General features: G+C 45.5%; 2 protein-coding genes and 3 non-coding genes across 8 annotated transcripts; all 5 read left to right on the top strand.

Moving 5' to 3' along the window:
* The first annotated feature begins 214 nt into the window (after window positions 1-214).
* On the top strand, window positions 215-6193 carry LOC118210220 (claudin-15-like). 2 transcript variants are annotated; one of them, XM_035386235.1, is made up of 6 exons: window positions 215-371; window positions 1783-2068; window positions 4895-5059; window positions 5261-5342; window positions 5515-5628; window positions 5835-6193. In XM_035386235.1, the coding sequence occupies exons 2-6, from the start codon at window positions 1849-1851 to the stop codon at window positions 5932-5934; spliced, it is 681 nt and encodes a 226-aa protein (XP_035242126.1). In that variant the 5' UTR covers window positions 215-371; window positions 1783-1848; the 3' UTR covers window positions 5935-6193. The 2 variants fall into 2 exon arrangements, with proteins under 2 accessions (XP_035242126.1, XP_035242127.1); XM_035386236.1 differs by lacking the exons at window positions 215-371; window positions 1783-2068 and adding an exon at window positions 3111-3885.
* A 1396-nt stretch (window positions 6194-7589) lies between these two features.
* atg16l1 (ATG16 autophagy related 16-like 1 (S. cerevisiae)) lies at window positions 7590-20722 on the top strand. 3 transcript variants are annotated; one of them, XM_035386205.1, is made up of 21 exons: window positions 7590-7785; window positions 8074-8146; window positions 9259-9380; window positions 9575-9668; window positions 9986-10091; window positions 10304-10377; window positions 10592-10843; window positions 11429-11494; window positions 12018-12110; window positions 12491-12550; window positions 12729-12773; window positions 12967-13069; window positions 14596-14701; window positions 15565-15635; window positions 16115-16186; window positions 17026-17146; window positions 17745-17850; window positions 17936-18085; window positions 18183-18230; window positions 18356-18457; window positions 18537-20722. In XM_035386205.1, the coding sequence occupies exons 3-21, from the start codon at window positions 9269-9271 to the stop codon at window positions 18628-18630; spliced, it is 1875 nt and encodes a 624-aa protein (XP_035242096.1). In that variant the 5' UTR covers window positions 7590-7785; window positions 8074-8146; window positions 9259-9268; the 3' UTR covers window positions 18631-20722. The 3 variants fall into 3 exon arrangements, with proteins under 3 accessions (XP_035242096.1, XP_035242094.1, XP_035242095.1); XM_035386203.1 differs by lacking the exon at window positions 8074-8146; XM_035386204.1 differs by lacking the exons at window positions 8074-8146; window positions 12729-12773.
* Window positions 13146-13415, top strand: LOC118210471. Its single transcript, XR_004761867.1, has one exon.
* Window positions 14778-15045, top strand: LOC118210470. The gene has a single exon (XR_004761866.1).
* Window positions 16618-16884, top strand: LOC118210472. Its single transcript, XR_004761868.1, has one exon.
* Window positions 20723-21739: the final 1017 nt, after the last annotated feature.

Genomic DNA, 21739 nt, shown 5'->3' with positions numbered 1-21739 from the left:
ATTGGGATCTAAATACAATATCAACTAAAATTGAACAGCTTGACACAGCTGTTCCGGTGAATATGATACTGAATCTTTCTCAGTGCCTCTGAGTGTCTCGCTGACGCCCACTGTCCCAGTGTTTCTAGGCTCTGGGTCTGTCCATTGCCCAGCCAATGGTTGTGCTCTGTCTTGCATGTACCATGAGTATGTGTGCTCACATTTGCTGATGAGGGGTTCAATGACCCTCCGCCCAATATTAACTCAACAGGGACATGACCGCTCTTCCAGAAAGTTCTCCCCACTCTGGAAGTGTCCATCTTGGTCACACCGCTGATAATTCCTTTGTCTCTTTCCTTACTGGGCCGGCAAACTTGAGACCATAGCCAGAGGTAAGACTTGTGCTGTGTTCTACTTCTTTATTTCAGTTTCAGTGGGAGGAAGGAAGTTGCCTCCAATACCCTTTACAGCCTGTCAGGGAACCCAGGATTTCCTTACTTAAACCCGTATGCCTCTAGTCTCCTGTTTTCATGCTTACCTTGAAGTCAGATGCTATGAAAAATTAATTCAATCAATACAGAGATTTGTGATACACCATTTTATACTTGCTAATGAAAGGTTGGTATAAGCATCTACCGATACGTTAATCAGAGCTGTTGATACAGTGGTGAGTCGTAGTGATGTTGAGGTATGACCTTGGAGAATAACACAAGAATTGGGACCGGGGGTTGCTGGATGACCCATCTTGTTGAGACACCATTCAAATGTATGGATGGATCCCCGGTCTGGTATCAAATCCGGACCATGTCAGCGCTGGCTGTGGCTGGCAGCTTTGCAGGGCATTGCCCACGGATCGGAGGGTTCAGCTCAGCTGATAGCATGTCATCACATACTAGTGACCCCTGTTGGGCAACTGGGTGCACGCAAATTCAGCTGCGCATTAAGTATCTTTCTCCAAAGTGTTTGGGAGATGCACAACTTGTGAACTGTGGTGTAATAAGAAGCGGTGGCTGAGATCAAATACTTTGGAGGAGGACTTGTGGTTGTCTAAGCTCTCCCGGGTTGACAATGAAGGATGAGTATTGTAGCTTGAGCAAGACTGGGCATTCCAAATGGTGAAGGGAAAGGGGAAATAGCTTTATTAAGGAATTCAAAGTTGATTGAATGAATTTTGGAAATGTGAAATTTGATTTGATTCCTCTTATTGGTTTGTTACACTGGCTAAGAATGAAAGTTCTTGTTCTGTAGGAGTGGACTGGAACTGTCAGATGAAAAAACAAACATAAATGCCAAAATATACGGGGCAGTCAAGCCAATATTGATACAACACATCTCTAGGTACAAACTACCAATTTGCAGCTTTTTTGACATTAGTTGTCTGAGAGTTAGTCAGGTGGTATAACATAATCATATGGTCTGTAGTGATGCTCTGACCTTGCACTTTCTTTCAGAGCACTACGTGTTCTGTACTATGTACTAACGTGCTTATTCACGCTCTCTGGACACAAGAATGGAAGTTCAATGGGTGATAGATATGGTTGAGCATTCCAAATGGGAAAGAAAAACAGGAAAGGCATTACATTTTTTAAGAATTGAAACCAGCAGCTCAATGTTGTTTTTTTCTTCGCGTGAAAATAACGTGGTATACATTTTTCAGAGAGTTTCAGGTTTAGAACACTGCTCAAGGCTGCAGCACAATCTCACACACTTTTCTGGAGACCTGACAGTATGCCAGCACCATCACTCACCGAGACGTAGTTGAATGGAAGAGTGAGTGTGTTCCCCTCTTATTCTCGCCAATAGGCCATCTCTTCTTGTGGATACTTGGGGTGGATATTCTGCTGGGTCAGGTGGTACCTCAGTCTGGGCATGGCGGTTCTGGGGCTGCAGATCCTGGGCCTACTCCTGGGCCTGTTGGGCTGGATTCTGGAGTCTAGCTGCACTAGCTCACATGCCTGGAAGGAAAAGAGTCATGTGGACTCGGTCACCAGCAGCAGTCGGCAGTACCAGGGTTTGTGGATGGAATGTGCAGCCACCTCCTCAGGATCTGTCCAGTGTAACACATACAAGACTGTCCTGGGCCTGCCCGGTGAGTCCTAAACACACACACACACACACTCACACATACACTCACGCAACCCCCCCCCCCCCCCCCCCCCCCGCCACACTCACGTACGCAGTCACACACACAACAACTTTATTTTCTTATCTCTTTAGGAATTTTCTTTGATCGTGGCGTAGTGTTCTTGGAAAAACTTTGTGGTGCCTATTTCACTCTGAAGGTATGGTTCAGTATGATTGAGGTTCAGATTCAACAGGGCTAGCTTTGTTCAGCTGAACCTAATTATCAATGAAATTTGGTTATTTAGTTGATTGAGTAAAAAACTGGACACTTACTTTTTCATATGGGTGATATGGGTGTTTGATAACCTTTTCCATGAAATAAATAAAATTATAATTTACATTTATGTCCATTCAGTGTGACAAATATGCAATAAGAGAGGAAATCTGGATGGGGGCAAATACTTTTTCACGGCACTGTACACAGAGAATATTCCTCTGACTCACACAGGAAAGGCCGGTTTCAGGTTAGCTAAGTAAATTCTGGTCATAAAGTTATTATCTCTGTCTCTGCATCATAAAAGTTTTGCCAAACATTAACTGTTCTGTTTTGTGTCACCTGTACTAATGACCTATTCTGAGTTTCATATTCAGGCAATCAGAATTATTTTTCCCATTTCCGTTTTTGGTTCTACTAAGCAATACTCTACTCATACACTATTCCTCACTGCTGTACACTACTGTTCTGCACTTAATACTGTCCTCTATGAAATTCCATTTTGCTATCTACATCTCACATTATTCCACACCATGACTTCTCACTTCTCTACACAACTCCACTCCGCTACCATCGTACATTATTCCAAAATGCTCTACCCAGTGCTTAACTGTTGATGTCTGTGCAGTATTTCCTAGTGGTCTATTCCATACTACTCTCTATCCTTTGCACTTTCCCAATGTGTTATTTTGTTATAACCTGATGTCCCCCAAACATCACTGCCCTCCAAAACAATCCCCACACAGTAGAATATCCAGTGTTAAGTCAACTCTAGCAGAGCACATATGAGTCCATTAGGCCTCATATGTATTCTGTAAGTTGATTTAACACTAAACATTTTACTGAGCATTTAATAAAGCAGGTGCAAAAATAAAACAAATGTTTATTAGATGTTGGTATTGTTGCAATTGAAAGGATGTTGTCTCTTAGCTTCAAGTCTCACATGACTGAGCCTAGCTGAAAAGGCAAACATAAAAAATGATGTCATCACTTTCAGCATGAAATATCTATGACCAGGTCCGTATTGATCACCATTAACCTGAAACCTCAGAGACCACTCCTTCTATCATCATCATCGCACGTAGGGAAGGGCTTGGCTCTTGATTACTTTATAGCCCCTAAGCAGAGAGTAAAGTCCCCAGCACCTGGAAGAGCGGGGACATTCAGTAGCACAGCGGCGGCAGGAAGGACGGAGGACATTCAGTGACACAGCAGCGGCAAGAAGACACGCAGAAGCCCAGCTTCCTTCCCGCCTGTTGGCAGCGACCTTTCTCGGCCTGTGCGCATTTGTGCCTTTTCTCAGTTTTCGGACTGTCTGACCTTCGGCTCGGGAGCGTTTTTTGTGGCGACGATGTCTACCGCAACGGAAGTGACCGGGTTCTTTTTGTGTGTGGGGAGCTGGTTAATCACTGGCGCCTCTCTTGCCAACGACTACTGGAAGGTGTCCACGTTCTCCGGCAGCGTCATCGTCTCCACCCGGCAGTACGAGAATCTGTGGCACTCCTGCGCTGAGGACAGTTCTGGCATAACCAACTGTAGGGACTTTGAGTCTATGCTTGCCCTGCCAGGTAGGTACAGCGTCGGCCGAACAAGTCATGAGACCATACCTGTGGTCTGTTTCTTCGAACCACTGGAGAGTACCGCTCACAGGTATTTGGCACAGCCCTCCAGACCGAAATTCAAACTATGACACTTAGAGAAGACATGTCAATAAAAAAATAGGACCACTGGAGAGCTTTCAGAAAAAGCGGGGCTGGTGACTGCTGACTGTCCTTTATAAGTCTCATTGATATTTTATCCCTGGTTACAGGGGAATCTTAAAAAACAGGAAGGAATGATAACATACAACCGGTGAGATACTTTATTGCAACACTGGCTATGGCATGGCTGCCATTTTGAGTAAGAGTCTCTCTTATAAGGAAGTGAAGAGTCAACCACACCCTGTCTCTCACCAGTTAACCCATTTACCTGGAGATCATGCTCTGAGCCAACTTGTCCTTTTTTTCCTCTGTAGACTGGACCTTTGTCTGTAATTGCTCTACTTTATGAAAGATGTGCAGTATAGTATAGAATTGTACAGCACAGTATAATGGCCATTCCTCTCAAGGCCAAAGAATGAAGGGTTCAAGTCACTTTGATGCATTTCTGTTTATGCATTTTCCTAACTCCATGGACTAGATTCATGTTAGCCACAGTAAGGCAGATTTAGCAATCATCAAAATCTAAATCAAACTGTGTTTGTTCCTTTTTAAAACATTTTTTATCTTGCACATATATGAAAGTCAAAGTTAAAGCAAATGTCCCAAGTTCCTGTAAACCTGAATCCCTGTAACTCTATGGCCTATGTTCAATCAACATTTGCCCTTAACATTGCCTGAACACAAGCAGTACACTTTGGAGTTACTTGTAGGGCGTGTTGGTTTTAGTAAGTGCTGAACTTGCCACAATGTGCTAATGAAGAAAAAATGTCTGGCTTTTAATTTTTAGTACCTCTGCACATTTGCTTCGGTGTGCCCTTTTTGTCCCTGTAACTCTGCGCATCTGTAACTGAGTGCGTTTGTTTCCCTGTGTGTTCAGGTTACGTACAGGCTTGCCGTGCTCTGATGATTGTTACCCTGCTGCTGGGTCTGGCTGGGATCGTCGTGTCATTGCTGGGACTGAAATGCACTAAGATCGGTAGCGCTTCCAAGGAAACCAAGGGCAAGATCGCCCTGACTGGCGGCGGGCTGTTCCTGCTGTCAGGTGTGTTCCATTATCCACTGATAGCTTTGAAATCAATGGCTGGATAAATTATGACATCAAAGAGGGGGAGTGAAGTAGAAGTAGTTCTGGTTTAAGCTACTCTACAATTTCAGCATGAAATTTTCCATTTTGTATATCTTCTTCTATCCCTCTCTCCCTCACTCTGTCTCTCTCCTTTTCTTTCATTTCTCTCTGCTACAGGTATCAGTTGCTTGATAGCTGCATCCTGGTATGCTGCTCGAGTTGTGCAAGAATTCTACGATCCCTTCTTTGGAGGTGTCAAGTAAGTTAAAAGGACAGCGAGCTGACAATCCATACTTCTCTTGTGATTTAGGCTGGCAAATATGTACTGTAATGCAGTCTAGGAACTGGACTTTTGTGTGATTATCACCCAATGCTTGATTATGTTCCTGGTTCTGGTGACCAGTGACAGATATTTTCCCATCTCTGTGTAGGTTTGAACTTGGGGCTGGCCTGTACATGGGCTGGGGTGGAGCCAGCTTGGCCATTTTGGGAGGGGCTTTCCTGTGCTGTTCCTGTAAGCAGGCTGTTGGGGCTCCACCTAAAGGGTAAGCCATTCAAAGTTCTCTAAGCCTCGCCCCTTTCCCCTACTATACCATCGGACCAACTTCCCCAACCCTCCCCCTCCCCCCAAAAAAGAAATGGTGTAATTTTTTTCTCACAAAATATGATAACAGCAATCAATAAAAGTGTTAATAAAAAGTAAAGTAAGAAGAAAGGTCTGTGTGTGACATGCTGTCCTCTCTCTGCTTAGCGGAAATTATGGTTACAACTACTCTACAGCTGGCCAAGATCAGAAGATCTTCAGACAAGCACCGGCAACAGATTCTGGAACTTCAAAAGCATATGTTTAAACTCATTTTATAAATCATTAGATTTAGAAACATTTCCATGTCTGTATATTAATTGGTATTTTTACAGTTGTTACTAGCCTATTTGACTGGTTTACTAAGCAATTTTTGTTTTATATTTCTGTTTTTATTTTGTTTGTAAATTGTTATGTAATTATGAGCTAGGTAGAATGAGCTCTAATTTAAATGTTGATTAAAGATTGAATAAATGCATATTTGGTTAATTGATTTATCAGCTAATAAATCATCATTTGCTATCAAATTGTGTAGCTTCTTTATTTGGCAGATGGTATATAATGGAGAGCCAGTAATTAACACAAAGTGTAATACAGTAAATGTGGTTTCAAAAAATATTTTTACTAGTTCACAGAGAATAATTATTGCAAGACAAAGATGGTAAGTTTCACAAAGAGGATGTGGAAAATTACAAAATAAACTGTGAGGGTGGCAGTATCACATATAATGGTTAGGAAACTGTACATCTAACTCAGAGTTTGCAGGTTCAACTCTTAGTTTGACCCACTAAGAGTAATTTGCCAGTTATATATTTGAGCAAGGTACTGAAACTGCATCAGTAAACAAACATTGACATAAATCAATAGTATGAAAATTGTACAAATTGCAAGCCATGTGTCAGGTAAAAATGCCTAAAACTGTAAGTTTACTATAAAACAGTATCATCTAAACTTCATAAACTATAAATTCTGATTACAACAATTAAAAGTTTAAAGCTTCATTTAAATGAATGAACATGCACACACACACAAACACATACACACACACACACGCATACACACATAAATGTAATTCTTAGGTAGGTAGAAATATAGACCGCACATAATACAAAACAAAATATGATACATTAATGTTCAACCATTACTCTGGTTTCAGAAATTCCAAAAATATCCAAGAAGGCTAACTGGAGACTCTAAATTGCCCAAAGGCATGAGTGTGTAAGTGAATGGTGAGTGAATGGTGTGTGCGCCCTGCAATAGATTGGCGGCCTGTCCTGGGTGTATTCCTGCCTCCTGCCCAATGCACGCTGGGATAGGCTCCAGCAGCCCCTGTGACCCTGCCCAGGATAAGCAAGTATAGATAACGGATGGATGGATGGATGGATGTTCAACCATTTATCAAATCAAAGGGAATGACAAAGACCTTGCATTGTAGCCTACTGTCCTCTGCTGGAAATAAAGCAGCAGCACATGAGTACCAGTAGTGGTTATCAGTCGTTACTTTGCTGTTCCCTTGAGTTCCCAATGCATTATATTTCAGGTCTTCCACTAAACACAATCAACAGCTGTAAGAACAGGTGACAGCAAGTCAGCAAATTGTTAATTAAGAGTAACATAGCTTGCATTCAAAGAGTACTGAGTACTCACTGCGCTAAAAATAGTCTCTGGTCAATCTGAAAACACGTTTTACAAGAAAACATGTAGGAAATCAAGCAGTAACAAAATAGCATATCAAGTAGCGTATATAAATGCATAATAACTTGAGGGGAAATAAATAAAAAGATAAATAAATAAATAAATAGATATTTTGTAAACAACATCCAGCTTAGCTCATTCAAACGCCCAAACCGCAAAAAAAAAAAAAATTGACCACAATGGAACGTGACGACAAGAACGTCATTTTCGCGCGACGGATTTCCAAATATTAGGCCTTTCCGCAGGAAGTACCCGAGGAGCCAAGATGGCGGATGACTTACGAGAAGCAGGAATTAGTTAGCTATATCGCTAACTCGCAGAAGCAACATCAGAATAAAAATACTTTCTTTTCTCAGCGCAACCACGCACTAACCACATCTGCACTGGTTACAATTTTTGGGCTCAGGGGACGTATTTACACTCTGTAAGTAACATTTTTTTCATTTTAAAGATTGTTTGGCTAATATCAGCAGTGACTGTGCAAACATGCTGCATTAAGACGGCTGCCGAGTTGTACAGTGTATTTACGATGCTAAATTGTCAGCTGAGGTTAATGAGTTCATGATGACCTATAATTAAACTCTGATTAAAGTTATATATTACGGTTTATTAAGCAGTTCGCGTGTTTGGACTGTGTCATTGTTTTCAGTGGCGATCTGTATCTTCCCAGTGAACGCTAGCTTGCTGTTTATAAACCATGTTTTACGTGTAGCTAGGTGGGAAGGTACTAAGCATGCTACCGAGCTGGGTACACGGGATGGTTGTAGCTACCAGGTAACCATTCGGTAAGTTTATTAAGCAGTTTGTTATAATATTATTATGGAGAAAGTCGCCAGGAATGTGTGGGCCTGCGGCTAGTTGGGGTTTATTTGGATAAAATGGGAAGGGTTGGGGTTTGAAGTACTAGATCTACATTTTATTCAAATCAACGTTAGCAAACAACACTTCTAGATTTCATTAAAGCAGTGCTCTTTCCCATATCCTGGCCGTGTCTAATTGGTATATTGTTGGTTAGTTGGCTTATTCTCTCGACACTCTTGGCAGTTAAACAGACGTGTCAAGTTAGTGAACGTTGTCGGAAATGTATAATGCAGTTTCACGTGCGGAATTGAAGTAAGAGTTTGTTTGGCTTTACCACGACATTAGTTTTGTGGAAGAGCTATGTCGTTGTAACACGTAAATTACTCCATACCAACCGAGCACAGACGTGTGACCTGAAGAGTACACCGAATGATAGTAATTCTGCACTGCTTTAATTTAATCGCCCTGCAAGATTCAGAGCCACAGAACGAAGTGCGACGTGAGACCCAGTCTTATCTTGGCCTATCCTTGTGTCTCAACGAAAGCAAGATAGTCGTCTTTCTTTAAATGCAAATACATTTTCTTTCCCTCTCCGATTTGGAATACCTAATCATACTTGTCAGCGTACTTGACTTTTTAAAAAGACTTGTACTTACGATTAAATCTGTGCACTTTTTGGATCTGTAAAATGTACACAACTTTTCTGGTACAGAAAAGCACTTCACACTAAATGAATTATTAGGCTGAAAAATTTAATTGAGATCCTATGTAATCTAATAACCTACAGCTCCTGCTTTGTGCACTTCTGATCAATTTAGCACCATAGCATACATGCTTTCAGTAGCTAGCTGTTGTCTTGTTTTTCTGAGTCATCCATAGGAAATACCTCTCAGATTTCAGGAGTGCTGTTTCTGTTTGGTCGGCAGTTTTGAATGAAAGGAGGAAAGTTTGCTGGCTGGTGAAAGTGCAGAGGAAGCAAATTTCTCTCTCTGTTTTTCACAGTTGTGCCATGTTTATCAGGAAAAAATTAGCCCCTTACAACAGGGGGAGGCATACAACAGGGCTTCAGGACCTCAGTAGTTCTGTGTGTCTGCAGATACGCGGCGATGTCTGGGGCTGAGTGCCGGACGCAGTGCTGGTGGAAAAGGCACATTGCAGAGCAGCTGAAGCAGAGGGATCGGGTGCAGAGACAGGCCTTTGAGGAGATCATCCACCAATGTGAGAGCAGCTCCACCTTTTCCTTTCACTGGATTGCCTAATTGCAGGTTTCCTGCTAATGTTGATGAACATGATCGTCCATCTTGGATGTTATCAGCAAAACCAATGCTTTAATATAATGATATTAAACACTAATGCGCAGTAAACGTTTATTGTAAGAAGTGCGTGATGGGGCTGTGTTCCTTCTCTCTCAGACAATCGTTTGCTGGAGAAGTCTGATTTGCAAGCAGTACTGTCGGAGAGACTCCAGCCAGATAAATCTGATCTCCAGAACAGACATGATCTCAGGTAGGTGGGGCTGCTGGCTCCTGGACCGCAGAGTGAGCACATGCGTGCGTGTTGTGAGCGTGTTAACCTGAGTGTGTGTTTGTGTATGGTGAGATGGGGCTGCAGTGTGTGTTTGTGTGTGGTGAGACGGGGCTGCAGTGTGTGTTTGTGTGTGGTGAGACGGGGCTGCAGTGCGTGTTTGTGTGTGGTGAGACGGGGCTGCAGTGTGTGTTTGTGTGTGGTGAGACGGGGCTGCAGTGTGTGTTTGTGTATGGTGAGACGGGGCTGCAGTGTGTTTTATGGAGCAGGTGTGTGATTTAATGGCCTGTGTCCTGCAGTCCCGGGGTCGACGCGGGCCGCAGCGACGCCCTGCTGCAGGAGATGGCCCAGATCCGAATCCGGCACCAGGAGGAGCTGACCGAGCTGCACAAGAAGCGGGGCGAGGTCCGTACGTCTGTCTGTCCGAGCGTCCTCTGGAGGGAGCGAAGAATCGCACCAATACTTATCTTATACAGACTCCCCATTAACCTGTTCTACCTCCAGATGTAGATTGGACGGGGATGATGTGTATGCCTTTTTCATGAATGACTGCAGTGTGTCCCTTTGTTCAGCATTGTTTTGCCCGTTATTCCATGGTTCCTCTGGTTCCTTTGTAGCTGGCCCAGAATGTCATTGAACTGAACAACCAAATGCAGCAAAAGGACAAGGAGATTCAGAGCAATGAGGCCAAGTGAGTGTGTGCGCCTGCTTGCCTGTGTGTGTGCTGCATGTGTGTGTGTTGGCCTGTGTGTGTGTGTGCTTGTGTGGGCTGCTTGTGTGAGCTGCGTGTGTGTTGGCCTGTGTGTGTGTGTGTGTGTGTGTGTGTCAGCTGCGTCAGCTGCGTGTTGTGCTGGCCTGCGTGTGCGTGCTGGCCTGTGTGACCTCACTCTGCCCCCTGCTGGCAGGATGCTGCAGTACCAGCAGCGCATCTCTGAGCTGGAGGCGGAGTGCAGGGAACTGCGGAGCAGCCTGCAGGACCTGGAGCGAGCCAATCAGACGCTGAAGGACGAGTACGACGCCCTGCAGATCACCTTCGGCGCGCTGGAGGAGAAGCTGCGCCGCACCACCGAGGACAACCAGGAGCTGGTCTCCCGCTGGATGGCCGAGAAGGCCCAGGAGGCCAACCGCCTCAACGCTGAGAACGAGAAGGACACCAGGTGACCCCTGGGATAGCAGGGCTGAGCTGGGAGTCTCTGGGAGGCTAATGGCTGAACTCTTCAATTGGTGCTGACAGGCTAGAAGATGCTCTACTGGGTGGAGGTGTAATTCACCTTGAGTATGTAGATGATTGGTTTGAGTATAAATCTGTTGAGTGAAGTGTAATCAAATAAATACCAGGCAAAAACGGTCCCTGTGGCTTTCCAAGGGCATCAGGTAATGCTGGTGCCCTAGAGCAGGGATACTTTAATCTGGCCCTCGAGGCCAGTAGTGCTGCTGGTTTTCATTCCTCCCCTCTAATCAGGGGCTGATTTAAACCTGACGCACCAGGTGAATGTAATCTCTGGCCAATCAGTGGCATTAATGGTTTTGGAGTGCCAGGTAGCGCAGAGGACCAGCATTAGTACTGACCTTGAGGGTCAGATTTGAGTATCCCTGCCCTAGAGCCAAACAATGGCACTGAGTGGAGTGTACAGTAATCTTGGAGTTGTGGCCTGAATACTGTGGGGAAGGGTCTGCAGGACAGGCTTGGGTGGGGGTGTGCTGTGTGCAGCCAGGAATGCTCAGGTTTCTGTGGGTTTCAGACGCAGGCAGGCCAAACTGCAGAAGGACCTGGCAGAGGCAGCCAAGGAGCCCCTGCCTCTAGACCCGTGAGTACATCCTGTTCCGTTTCTACTCCGTGTCAGATTTCCATGGTTAGGTTGTGCTGAAAATTAAATTTTCTGCGGCATTGCAAGCACAGCCTATATATAATTTAGACCTTGTTATAAATGTTTGAACAGGGATCCAAAACTGAAAACCGCACAAGTTGGGTGCTTAAAATTGCATAAAGAATACATCCTAAAATGGCGGTAGATCTCCTCATCCTGTCTTATCCACCCTTAAAGCCAGGAGGCAGTGAAAGATGAAAGGGGCCCATGTTGTAAGGCCAGTACAACAATCCAGTAACTTGCATTGTCACGCATTTTCTCCTCCAGGTTAATTGCTACAGTCACAGGCTTGTGTACTTGATATTGGTGTCTGGTGTAAACTGGCCTGAAATGGAAACTTCACTTATTAAGCAAGCTCAGAACTCAAGCTAAGCCTGCTAGTACGTTGCGAGGCCCCCTGTGATACGTTCTTCAAAACTGAGCAGTGAGTGTTGTGCTCTCTCTCTCTCCCTCTTACTCTCAGGGATGATGACATAGAGGTTCTGCCAGAGGATGCCCCTGAAGGGGCGGGGACTGCGGACACCTCACCCAGCCGCACACCCGGCCGCACCCCTAGGTAAGACTGAGTGTGGGTTTGGGTTTGGGAAGAGGGGCTAAGGAAGCATATGAACTGGGTGTCATACAGTGAATACATACACAAATATAAAATTGTGTTGTACAGAGCCAAATCAAGAAAAAAATACCTTTGTCCCTAACATCATGGAGCTCACTGTATGCTCATGTAGTATACATTCATCAGGAAGCGACAGACATTGATGATGTCAGAATTATTTTTGTTTCCTCGTCCTTTTCCATAAATCGACTGAGAAACTTTTTTTGTTTTAAAATGATAGGATTTTGAAAAGGCTTTGTGTATGGTCAAGATGTAGAGCTTACCTGGTGGGAGAGAGAGAGGCTGATCAGTAGATTTGAGTTGTTTTGTCCTCTCTTCCTCAGCAAGCGTAATTCCCAGCCTCCTGCCTCAGGACTCCTGGACTCCATATCCAGTATCTTTGGGTACGTGCTGTGACAGCATGTGCTTACAGATCTCACTGGCTGTCTTACAGGCCATGTCTGTTTGAGTCTCTCTGCTGTGTGACGTAACTTGTTTCTCTCTTCTCTCTACTGAACCTCCACCTCCCGCCTCTTCTGCGTCTGTGTGTCCTGGATGTTGGTTTCTGTTGTCTGTCTACAGCCTGTCTGAGTCTGTGATGCCTGGACTCCACCCACCTGACTGCAGGTGAAGCTGCAAAACGTAGTTTGTAGCGTGTGTGCGTGTGTGCAGATGTGTTGGTGTAGCGTCGTAGGGAGCGGTCGCCTGTGTTCTGTCCTTAGAAAGGGTGTAGTAGCGGGGTGTGTCATGTTTTTGGCGTGAGCCGCTCTGGGATGGAGGGAGTTGTCACGGTGATGACCCGTGTCCTATGTCCCGGCAGGCGGCGCTCCACGAACTCGTTCGGCGGTGTGTCCGACGGCACGGAGACGCAGCCTGGGGCGTGCGCGGAGGTGCGAGTCCCCTCCATGGCCCTGCACACGTTCGTGAGTATCACCGCTCAACACACACACAGACATGAACACACACACACACAGACATGAACACACACATGGCTGAGGAGGTCTGTGATGTACCGTAAAAGGTCTGATGCCCAAGTTTCCACCCAGCTTACCCCTCAGCTCCCAGGAGCCCCTGCTCTGTTCCCAGCATGCTCTAGGTGTGTGATGTTGGGTTCAGGGGCTTCTGACAGATGGGATAACCTCTCACCCTGTGTCTCCTCAAGAATTTGGGGTCACAGTGATGATGGATGTCCAACATAGCCAATTGCCAAGGAGTATTTGGGTTTGGGATGGAAACAAGCAAGTGATCTCAAGTTTTCAAGCTGAGACCTTCACCAGCAATCCGTAGTGATCTTGGGACATTATATTGACATTACAATCATGTAGCACACGCTCTTATCCAGAGCGACGTACCAATGTCTTGTTTGACTGGGCCTGTGTGTCATGGGGGGGAAAAATGTTCATTTATTTTAGTTGTTGGTTAGATGGGGAGTTCGCACTCTTGAGAGGACTAATTACCCCAAGTCCGGTACATGTACCTTGGTGTTGAGCAGTGTGCTGGTGCCAGGCTCCAGGTATTTGTGAAGCAGCAAAAGAGCTTTGAAAAGATGCTGATGAGGTGAAAATATGATCTTTTATTAGTAAACATAATCAGCAGATAAGTCGATGAGAGCAAATATGAATACATTCCTTACCTCTAGCTGTACACAGGATGACATGCTGGCTGAGGCTAATGAGCATGAACATGTTTACCAAGAAAGTACATAACCAAATGATTCTGTACAGCAATGACTGTGGTACAAGACATCCGTTAAGCAGAGTCTACCTTAATGCTTCTTTGAGCTTCCCCAAAGTACAATCCTGAGCAAGCCTTCCACACCCACAGTTCCCTTTGTTTTCCCAAATAAGGTCTGGACAGCAATAGACCTCCCAGAATAGAGAACCTGCAGAGCATGCTTGCCCCACCCCCCCATAAACTAGCGACAGCAATAAGATTCTTTGTGTGACTGTGCGCCATCTCGTGATCATAGCTATTCTTACCCTAGACACTGTTCTATGGAGTTCCAAGGTAATGATCCCTCTGTGATCCAGACGCTCATGTAGGCAAACCCCTCTTTGATAATCCCTACTTCTGACCGTATCCCTGTATTTATTCCTATCCATGTGTACCTAATCACCCCCTCTTTCACATTCAATTCCACATTCTTACACATTTCTTCTGCTGTGGCACTGTAGATGTGTTGCACAATGGGTTATTTTCATTGGTGTCCTACCTTGTCCTGCCCTGTTGACCCCTCCACCTGATATTGTCCAAAGCCTGGTATTCCAGGTGGGTAATCTGCCTTTCCTTTTGACCCATCTGCCTGATAGGTCCATGGCCCGCTCTTCCAGTTGATGTTTGCCTCGCTAATCATAACCTTTGGCATTTGTGGCTTCTCCAATCATGAGCAGTGGTGAAAGTCCAAGAACACTGAAAATTGCATCTTAACTGTGTGTGACTCTCTCCACAGGACGCTCATGATGGAGAGGTGAACGCGGTGTCTTTCAGTCCCGGGTCTCGTCTCCTGGCCACAGGGGGTATGGACCGGAGGGTCAAGCTCTGGGAGGTTGTCTCAGGTACATCTACTATCTTTGCTTTGTCAGGTGTGCTAGGCTGCATGGGTGAATTTCAGTCCGTCTCCCAGGTGCTGCTGGTCTGTGATGTACTGTAAAAGGTCTGATGCCTGAGTTTCCCCCCAGATTCCTCCCAACTCCCAGGAGTCCCTGCTCTGTTCCCCAGCATGCTCTAGGTGTGTGATGTTGGGTTCAGGGGCTTCTGACAGATGGGATGACCTCATCTTGTGTCTCCTTGAGAATATGGGGTCACAATGATGATGGACGTCCAACATAGCCAATTGCCAAGGAGTATTTGGGTCTGGGGCTGGAACAGGCGAATGATCTCAAGTTTTCAAGCTGAGACCTTCACCAACGAACTAAGTGAAAGAATAGAGCGCCCACCTGAACTCTCAGAAGCAGAAGTGACCCCTTTAGGGGGATACCGTTTCACTTTTAAACCTATAATAGACTTTATGCAGTCATCTCTCTATCTCCATCACTTCCCCTCTACAGTGGTGAGAAGTACACATTCATTTCACCTAGCAGTTTTTAAACCAGAGCTTGGAGATGCGAAGTCACAGAATAACATGGCCTTATGTTGCATCAGTGAGAGATTTGGGGTGATGGTGGCCCTTTGTCTTCTCGTGTTGCACACTTCTGATCTGAATACTGCTCGTATTGTGAGCAGTTATTGGCGTATTTTTGAACTGTGATTGGAGGACTTTGGCCTTTGCTTGTTTAATGCTGCTGCACTGTGGTTAGTGAGTCTGTGGTCTTGGTGCATTGTTGTTGTTGTGAGCACAGCTTCAGTATGCAGTAATAGTAAAATAGCTAGTTTTTTGCGCGAGTGTATACACTGGCATACGCTCTGTCCATCTCCGCAGGGCGTTGTGAGCACAAAGGGGCTTTGACTGGCAGCAATGCCGGGATCACTAGCATCGAGTTTGACAGTGCGGTGAGTAAACCACTCCCCCGTATGCATGCGCACACACACACACACACCTACTCTCTCTCTCTCGCACACACACACACTCTCTCTTACGCGCACACACACTCCATCTACTCTGTGCTTCATCTACTCCTGATTTCTATCTGTTTCTGCTGCGCGCTCTCTCTTCTGTTACTCCTACTCTTCCCCTTTTTTACTTGAAATTTTACTTGATGATGAATCCCAGGCGTCTTACCCTGCTAATGAAAGGCCTCGTGTACACCCCCTCTCTGCTGTGTACTCCTACCTTCAGGATAATCCCATGTGCCCTTACTCCAGGCTCTGCGCACAGAGCGAATGCCCATTCTCCCTCTATTACAAAACGCACAAAATCAACAGTGAAATGTCTTGTATTTTCCTGTCAGCTTTCCTCTGTGCCGCTGACACGTACATCTCGGCGGTGAGTAACGATTGGCTGGTTTAAGTCTGGTGTGTCTGCCCCTCAGGGTTCCTACCTGCTCGCTGCGTCCAATGATTTCGCCAGCAGGATCTGGACTGTAGATGATTTCAGGCTGCGGGTAAGTGCCTTGCATTAACTCTTTTCCCCCCCCACCCCCACCCCCATACTTTATGCAGTGCTTTGTTCTCACCGCCCCCATGCTGAACCATACTGCCTCAGTTTAGGGAATTTATGCCTCCACATGGTTGCTACCTCAACCTGAATTAGATCCAGCAGTGGCACTCATCAAATGTGCAGTCTTCATTTCAGCCTTGTAATGAAGATCTCTACCTCTGTAATTTAGGAATATTTATCAGTGATGGACCTAAACGTGAACTTATCTGGTTTTGTTTGTTCATGGGTGGCATGTGCAAAGGAAAGATCCTTAATTACAGCAGGTGGTGTCCTGTGGGGAAGTGAGCCGGCAGCGGTGCCTGCTGCTAACGCTAAAGCGGAAGTGTAACTGAGCGCAGGCTACCCTACATGCCCTCTGTGCCTGTGTCTACTGGAGGTCTGTGATGTACTGTAAAAGGTCTGATGCTTAAGTTTCCCCCAGCTTCCCTTCATCTCCCAGAGGCCCCTGCTCTGTTCCCAGCATGCTCTAGGTGTGTTATGTTGGGTGCGGGGGTCTCTGACAGATAGGATGACCTCTCAACCTGTGTATCTTGAAGAAAGAGGTCACAGTGATGACGTACATCCAACACTTTCATTTTCCAAGGAGTTATCGGGCTGTGGGGCAGGGACAAGCGCATGATCTCAAGTTTTCAAGCTGAGACCTTCACTCGAGTACTTCCTTTAGTTAAATGACATTTTAAGTGCTTGTGTTGCATGCACAGGTTGGCTTATGTTTGTCCCATTTTAGACATAGTGTTCAGGAGGTACGGTGTTCAGTTCTTTCTCTCTCTCTCTCTCTGTTAGCACACGCTCACGGGACACAGTGGGAAGGTTCTGGCTGCCCGCTTCTTGCTGGACAATGCCCGCATTGTCTCTGGCAGTTACGACCGGACCCTCAAGCTCTGGGACCTGCGCAGCAAAGTCTGTAAGAGCATTATGCCCCCAATCCCACTATCTAAGCATCTAGTGCTAAGGGTGCCTTTTCCATAGATTACATCCAAGGTTTCCTGAACCCATTTTCTAATAGGCCGCTCTTAGATGTTCATATTCATTATAATGTAATATTGCTGGTACATGGCATCTCCATCATTTAAAATTCTGAACACACTTGATAGCTAGCAAGCTGTTGCAGCTTTTCAGTGTGGTCATTTTTATTTTATGTATTTAACAAAATTGAACTATGCAACAAGACTCATACCAGCCAATGACACAGGTCAGCTTTATAGAATGGCACTTCAATTTAAAGGGATAGTTCACTTCTGCATTTATTTATTTTTATTTTTTTGATATTTCAGTTATGTATGGCTTTACAATGGCAAGTAGTGGGCATGTGTAGTTGTGTGGTCTAAAGCAAGAAATTGCACTTCAACTCCAAACAGCCTGAAAATCCAAATATGTAATATAAGCCTAAGTTTTGTCATTGGTGTGGGATCTTTTTTTCCCCAGTTTCAGTTTTCATTTCATTTCTGAGGTTTTTCTTCACTTCTGTGAGCATTTCTCACCCTCTCCTCTCTGTCTCTCAGGTATGAAGACGGTGTTTGCCGGCTCCAGCTGTAATGACATTGTGTGCACAGAGCAGTGCGTAATGAGCGGCCATTTTGATAAGAAAGTGCGTTTCTGGGACATCAGGTGAGCTCTGAGGCACCGTGTTTGTCTAATGGTGCTCTAGCGTGTTCGGCTCTGGCTCAATTCTGTGTGTGTGTGTGACGTTCAGGGCGGAGTGCATCGTGCGGGAGCTGGAGCTGCTGGGCCGGGTCACCTCCCTGGACCTGAACCACGACCGGACCGAGCTCCTCGCCTGTTCCCGTGACGACCTGCTGAAGATCATCGACCTGCGCAGCAACAGCGTGCGGCAGTCCTTCAGGTGAGACCCAGGTGGCTGGGAGCAGGGGCCGCAGCCCCGCTAGCTAGCTGTACGGCTACTCAAACCCCCTTCCCTCTCTCTGTCTCTCTTTCTGTAGCGCTCAAGGCTTCAAATGTGGATCAGACTGGACTAGAGTAACCTTCAGGTGAGAGGGCGTTTGATTTGAATAGCCTGGTGTGTGTCTGTGCATGCGTATGGAGTTTAGCTGTGATGCGCCTGTGGCGTTTTGAGTGTAGTTATGACGTGTGTACGACTCTGCTCTGTCCTCAGCCCTGACGGTTGCTATGTGGCAGCCGGTTCAGCGGACGGGACCCTGTTTGTGTGGAACGTGCTGACCGGGAAGCTGGAGCGGGCCCTGGAGAAGCACCACAGGTCGGTTCCCTGCACCCTGCTGTCTGCTGTGATTGGCTCCGCCAGCCGTATCTTTGTTCTGATTGGTGTTCTCTTGCAGCTCTGCCATCAACGCGGTGTCCTGGTCGCCGTCTGGAGCCCACGTGGTCAGCGTGGAGAAGGGGAGCAAGGCCGTGCTCTGGTCCGACATGTGATTGGCCGCCCGGTGCTCCTGCAGGACGAATGGCAACCTCTCATTGGTAGCCAGCCGACTGTCCACCACGCCTTCCGAGTCCCCATTTCACCTGTGACACTGAAGGACTCTCGAAAAAGCATCTCTGACATCAGCCAGCAGAGGAGACGAGGAGGACTCCCCCAACTTTGTATTTATGCAGATTTCCAGGCCGACAAAGTCACGAAATCGGAATGAAATGTGCCCTCTTCTACTCTCCCCCTCTATCTATTACTCTTGCTTTTTTGCACAGTGTGTGTTTGTTGATTTCCAGTTTTCCTGCTGATGGGAATGTTGGAAAATTAGTGTAAGACGATGCAGAACTTTTTTCTTTTTTTTTTTTTTTTTAAATCAGGGTGTGTAATAACTTCACTTACACCTTTTTTTTCATTTTAAAATAATACAATATAACCAGTGTAGTACTTCAGTTACTGAACTTGCATTGTGTTTGAAACGTTTCTCTGGCTTGCTCAAACGAGCAGCTGCCCAATTAGCTGCATTAATATTATCACTGTAGTTAGCCATTTTGGCAAATTCTGGTCCTTTTAGTTGGTGGGGGTGGGGGGGGGAACTGTTTTTAAAAGGAATTTCGGTTTAGTCTTAACAGTTAACTTGGAATACTCTTGATGAAGTTGGCTCTTAAGTTGTTTACCTGGTTGGAAGCATGCATTTTTATTTATTTAAAAAAACAATTGTTGTCTTGGAATATGGAAAACGAATGTGAAACACACTGAAGTTGTTTTACGGATGAAAAAAAGCAACAGGGTGCAATTCAAGTATCTTCTCCGTGATGCCAAGTGGACCTGCTTCTGCTGAAAGACTGGAACACAGTGGACACCTCGCCCCTTCACATGCTCACTTTGCTCAGGTTCCTAGTGGGTTACTGGGAGGGTGTGGGGCGCTTTGCCCATGGATGTGTGTGATTTAAAATGACTGGTGGGTAGAGCAGTAGAATCTTTGCTGCAACCACAGTGTGTTCCTCTCCATGTGGGAGAGCCATTTGGCATTGCCTGACCCCTCTTCCTGTACATCTGTGTGTACGGTATTGAGAGGGTATTGTGAGCTGCAGTTTAGTGATTGGTGGAGGGGGCAGTGTAATGAGAAGCAGGGGGAGGGGTGGAGAGCATGGACAGTGGCAGTATAATGAGCAGGGTTCAGCTTGGAAAAAAACTACAAAAATGGCTGTACAAAAAGTAAAATTGCATATTATATTCATTGCATATCAAATGCAAATGTCATTGTTCTTGTCCTTTAAAAGTTAGTTCCCAGTGCCCATTTTGACTGTTATGAAGGAGGCCGAGTAGGGCAGTGTTCCCAGTGTGTACTTGCGTACTACCTAGAACACACATTAGTATGGAACTTTGTGACTGCAGTAGCGGTTGCCATTTCTAAGCTCAAGTATATGCGGGATCCCCTGGTGTGTTTTCACATGCTGGGGATGACAAAATCAGTATGCATTAACACTTTATCCATTGTTGCTTATGTGATGCTGCTTATACAATTCCAATGAAGAGCGGTTATTGAAATTTTGTACAGTATTATTGTCCTGTTATTAATCTATAAGAAATATTACAACGTACTGATGGCCTCTTGTGTGTCTGTGTTACATATAGTTCATATGGCATTCCAGATGTAAACAATTTGTAAATATTTGCCACTGTTCTTGGCAGTGTATACTCCCAAGTGCTTGAGTGTGTAGTATGCGTTCTTGCATTGTGGAACGCAGCCTTGTTTGGTTCGGTTTCCCTCTGGCCCACTAGGGTGCAGCAGTGTAGCGCTGATCTGGCCTGATACACTGCTTGTTTGTGTTCTCCTTTCGGTTTTTGGTGTTGGAGCTGTGGGTTTTCTGCCTTAAATGGACAGGCGTCTTCATGACCTCTGCCCTCGGGCTGTTCTGCAGTATTCCTCTTCATGTCATTAACCTCCGGAAGCACAGTGAGGAGTTGGAGGGGCTAGGGGAGCATGTGGGAGCTGCCCATCATCCCCATATCCTCTGCTGCAATCACCTTCGGAACTGTAAATTACAGTAATGTATGTTAATTGTATGTACACTATAAAGAATACATACCGAATTGTTTTGATTGTGTACTTCCTGTTTGAAAATGGGTTTTGAGTTGGCATGAATGGGCCAAATGGCCATGTGACTTTTTTTGAAAATTTCTTAAGAAGCTATTGCAAGTGCATAACAAAGGCAGTGTGTTCTTGTAGGCAGCTCACTAATGTAAGGGAACCTGTCTTTGGTGTAAAGAGGCTTCATACAGATTAGTACCACCAAATCCCAGACACACAACAGTCCAAAAAGCCATCAGTGCTGCAAGCAGCCATTGGATATTAAGGCTTAAGAATGAGCATCGAGCTCATCTGGGCAAAAGGCCGTAAACCCAGCTGATGCTGCTGACCAGCCTCTTGTTTACCTGGAAAATGCAGCCAAAAGCACGGTCATGAGCTGTAACCGTGTCTAAAGTGCACACCAGTTTTGGGTCACGCGCGGGAGCATGGCCCACGCGTATTAGAAAATGCTACATCCACCTGACTTTCAAAATGTCCTCATGCCTTACCAGTAATAATTTTCAGTCTCATTTTGGCTTGCAGCTGTGATTTGTATGCCCGTTACCTGTAGAATGAGCTTCAAAGGGCCTCTTACCGTTCTTAGGGGAGAGCGAGCCCTGAAACGACCTTTCACCTGTTATTGAGGGAGAAGGGGAGGGGGGGAGGGGGGGAGGGCGATTAGTTCTGTGTATCGTTCAGTTCCTTCGGCCGGCCGTTCTTCACACTCACCCTTTGGAGTCCTTGTACAGATTTTTACAGGGAAAATAAATGTTTCATATTTTACTATAATACTGGGTGTTCTAGGTCTTCAATAGCCTCAATCACAAATTCTTAATCACAAATTCTTAATGTTTCGTAACTTTTCTTGTCTCCCTAAGTTTTGGGTTTGCTGTACGGTTCTTGGTTTGGAGTGGGGGTGTTGCTGTTGAAAGGGCAGCTTTAGGCGCTGTTCCCGGCTCAAGATGAGCTACATACATCTCACCTGTGTTTTACCCTGCTGTACTCATCTGGCAGCACTGATCATGATTAATTTTCCCTCCCGA

Source organism: Anguilla anguilla, chromosome 12 (genome assembly GCF_013347855.1).
Source record: "Anguilla anguilla isolate fAngAng1 chromosome 12, fAngAng1.pri, whole genome shotgun sequence".
NCBI lineage: Eukaryota > Metazoa > Chordata > Actinopteri > Anguilliformes > Anguillidae > Anguilla > Anguilla anguilla.
The sequence above is the reverse complement of the archived record's forward strand: the minus strand, read 5'-3'. Positions and strand labels throughout refer to the sequence as shown.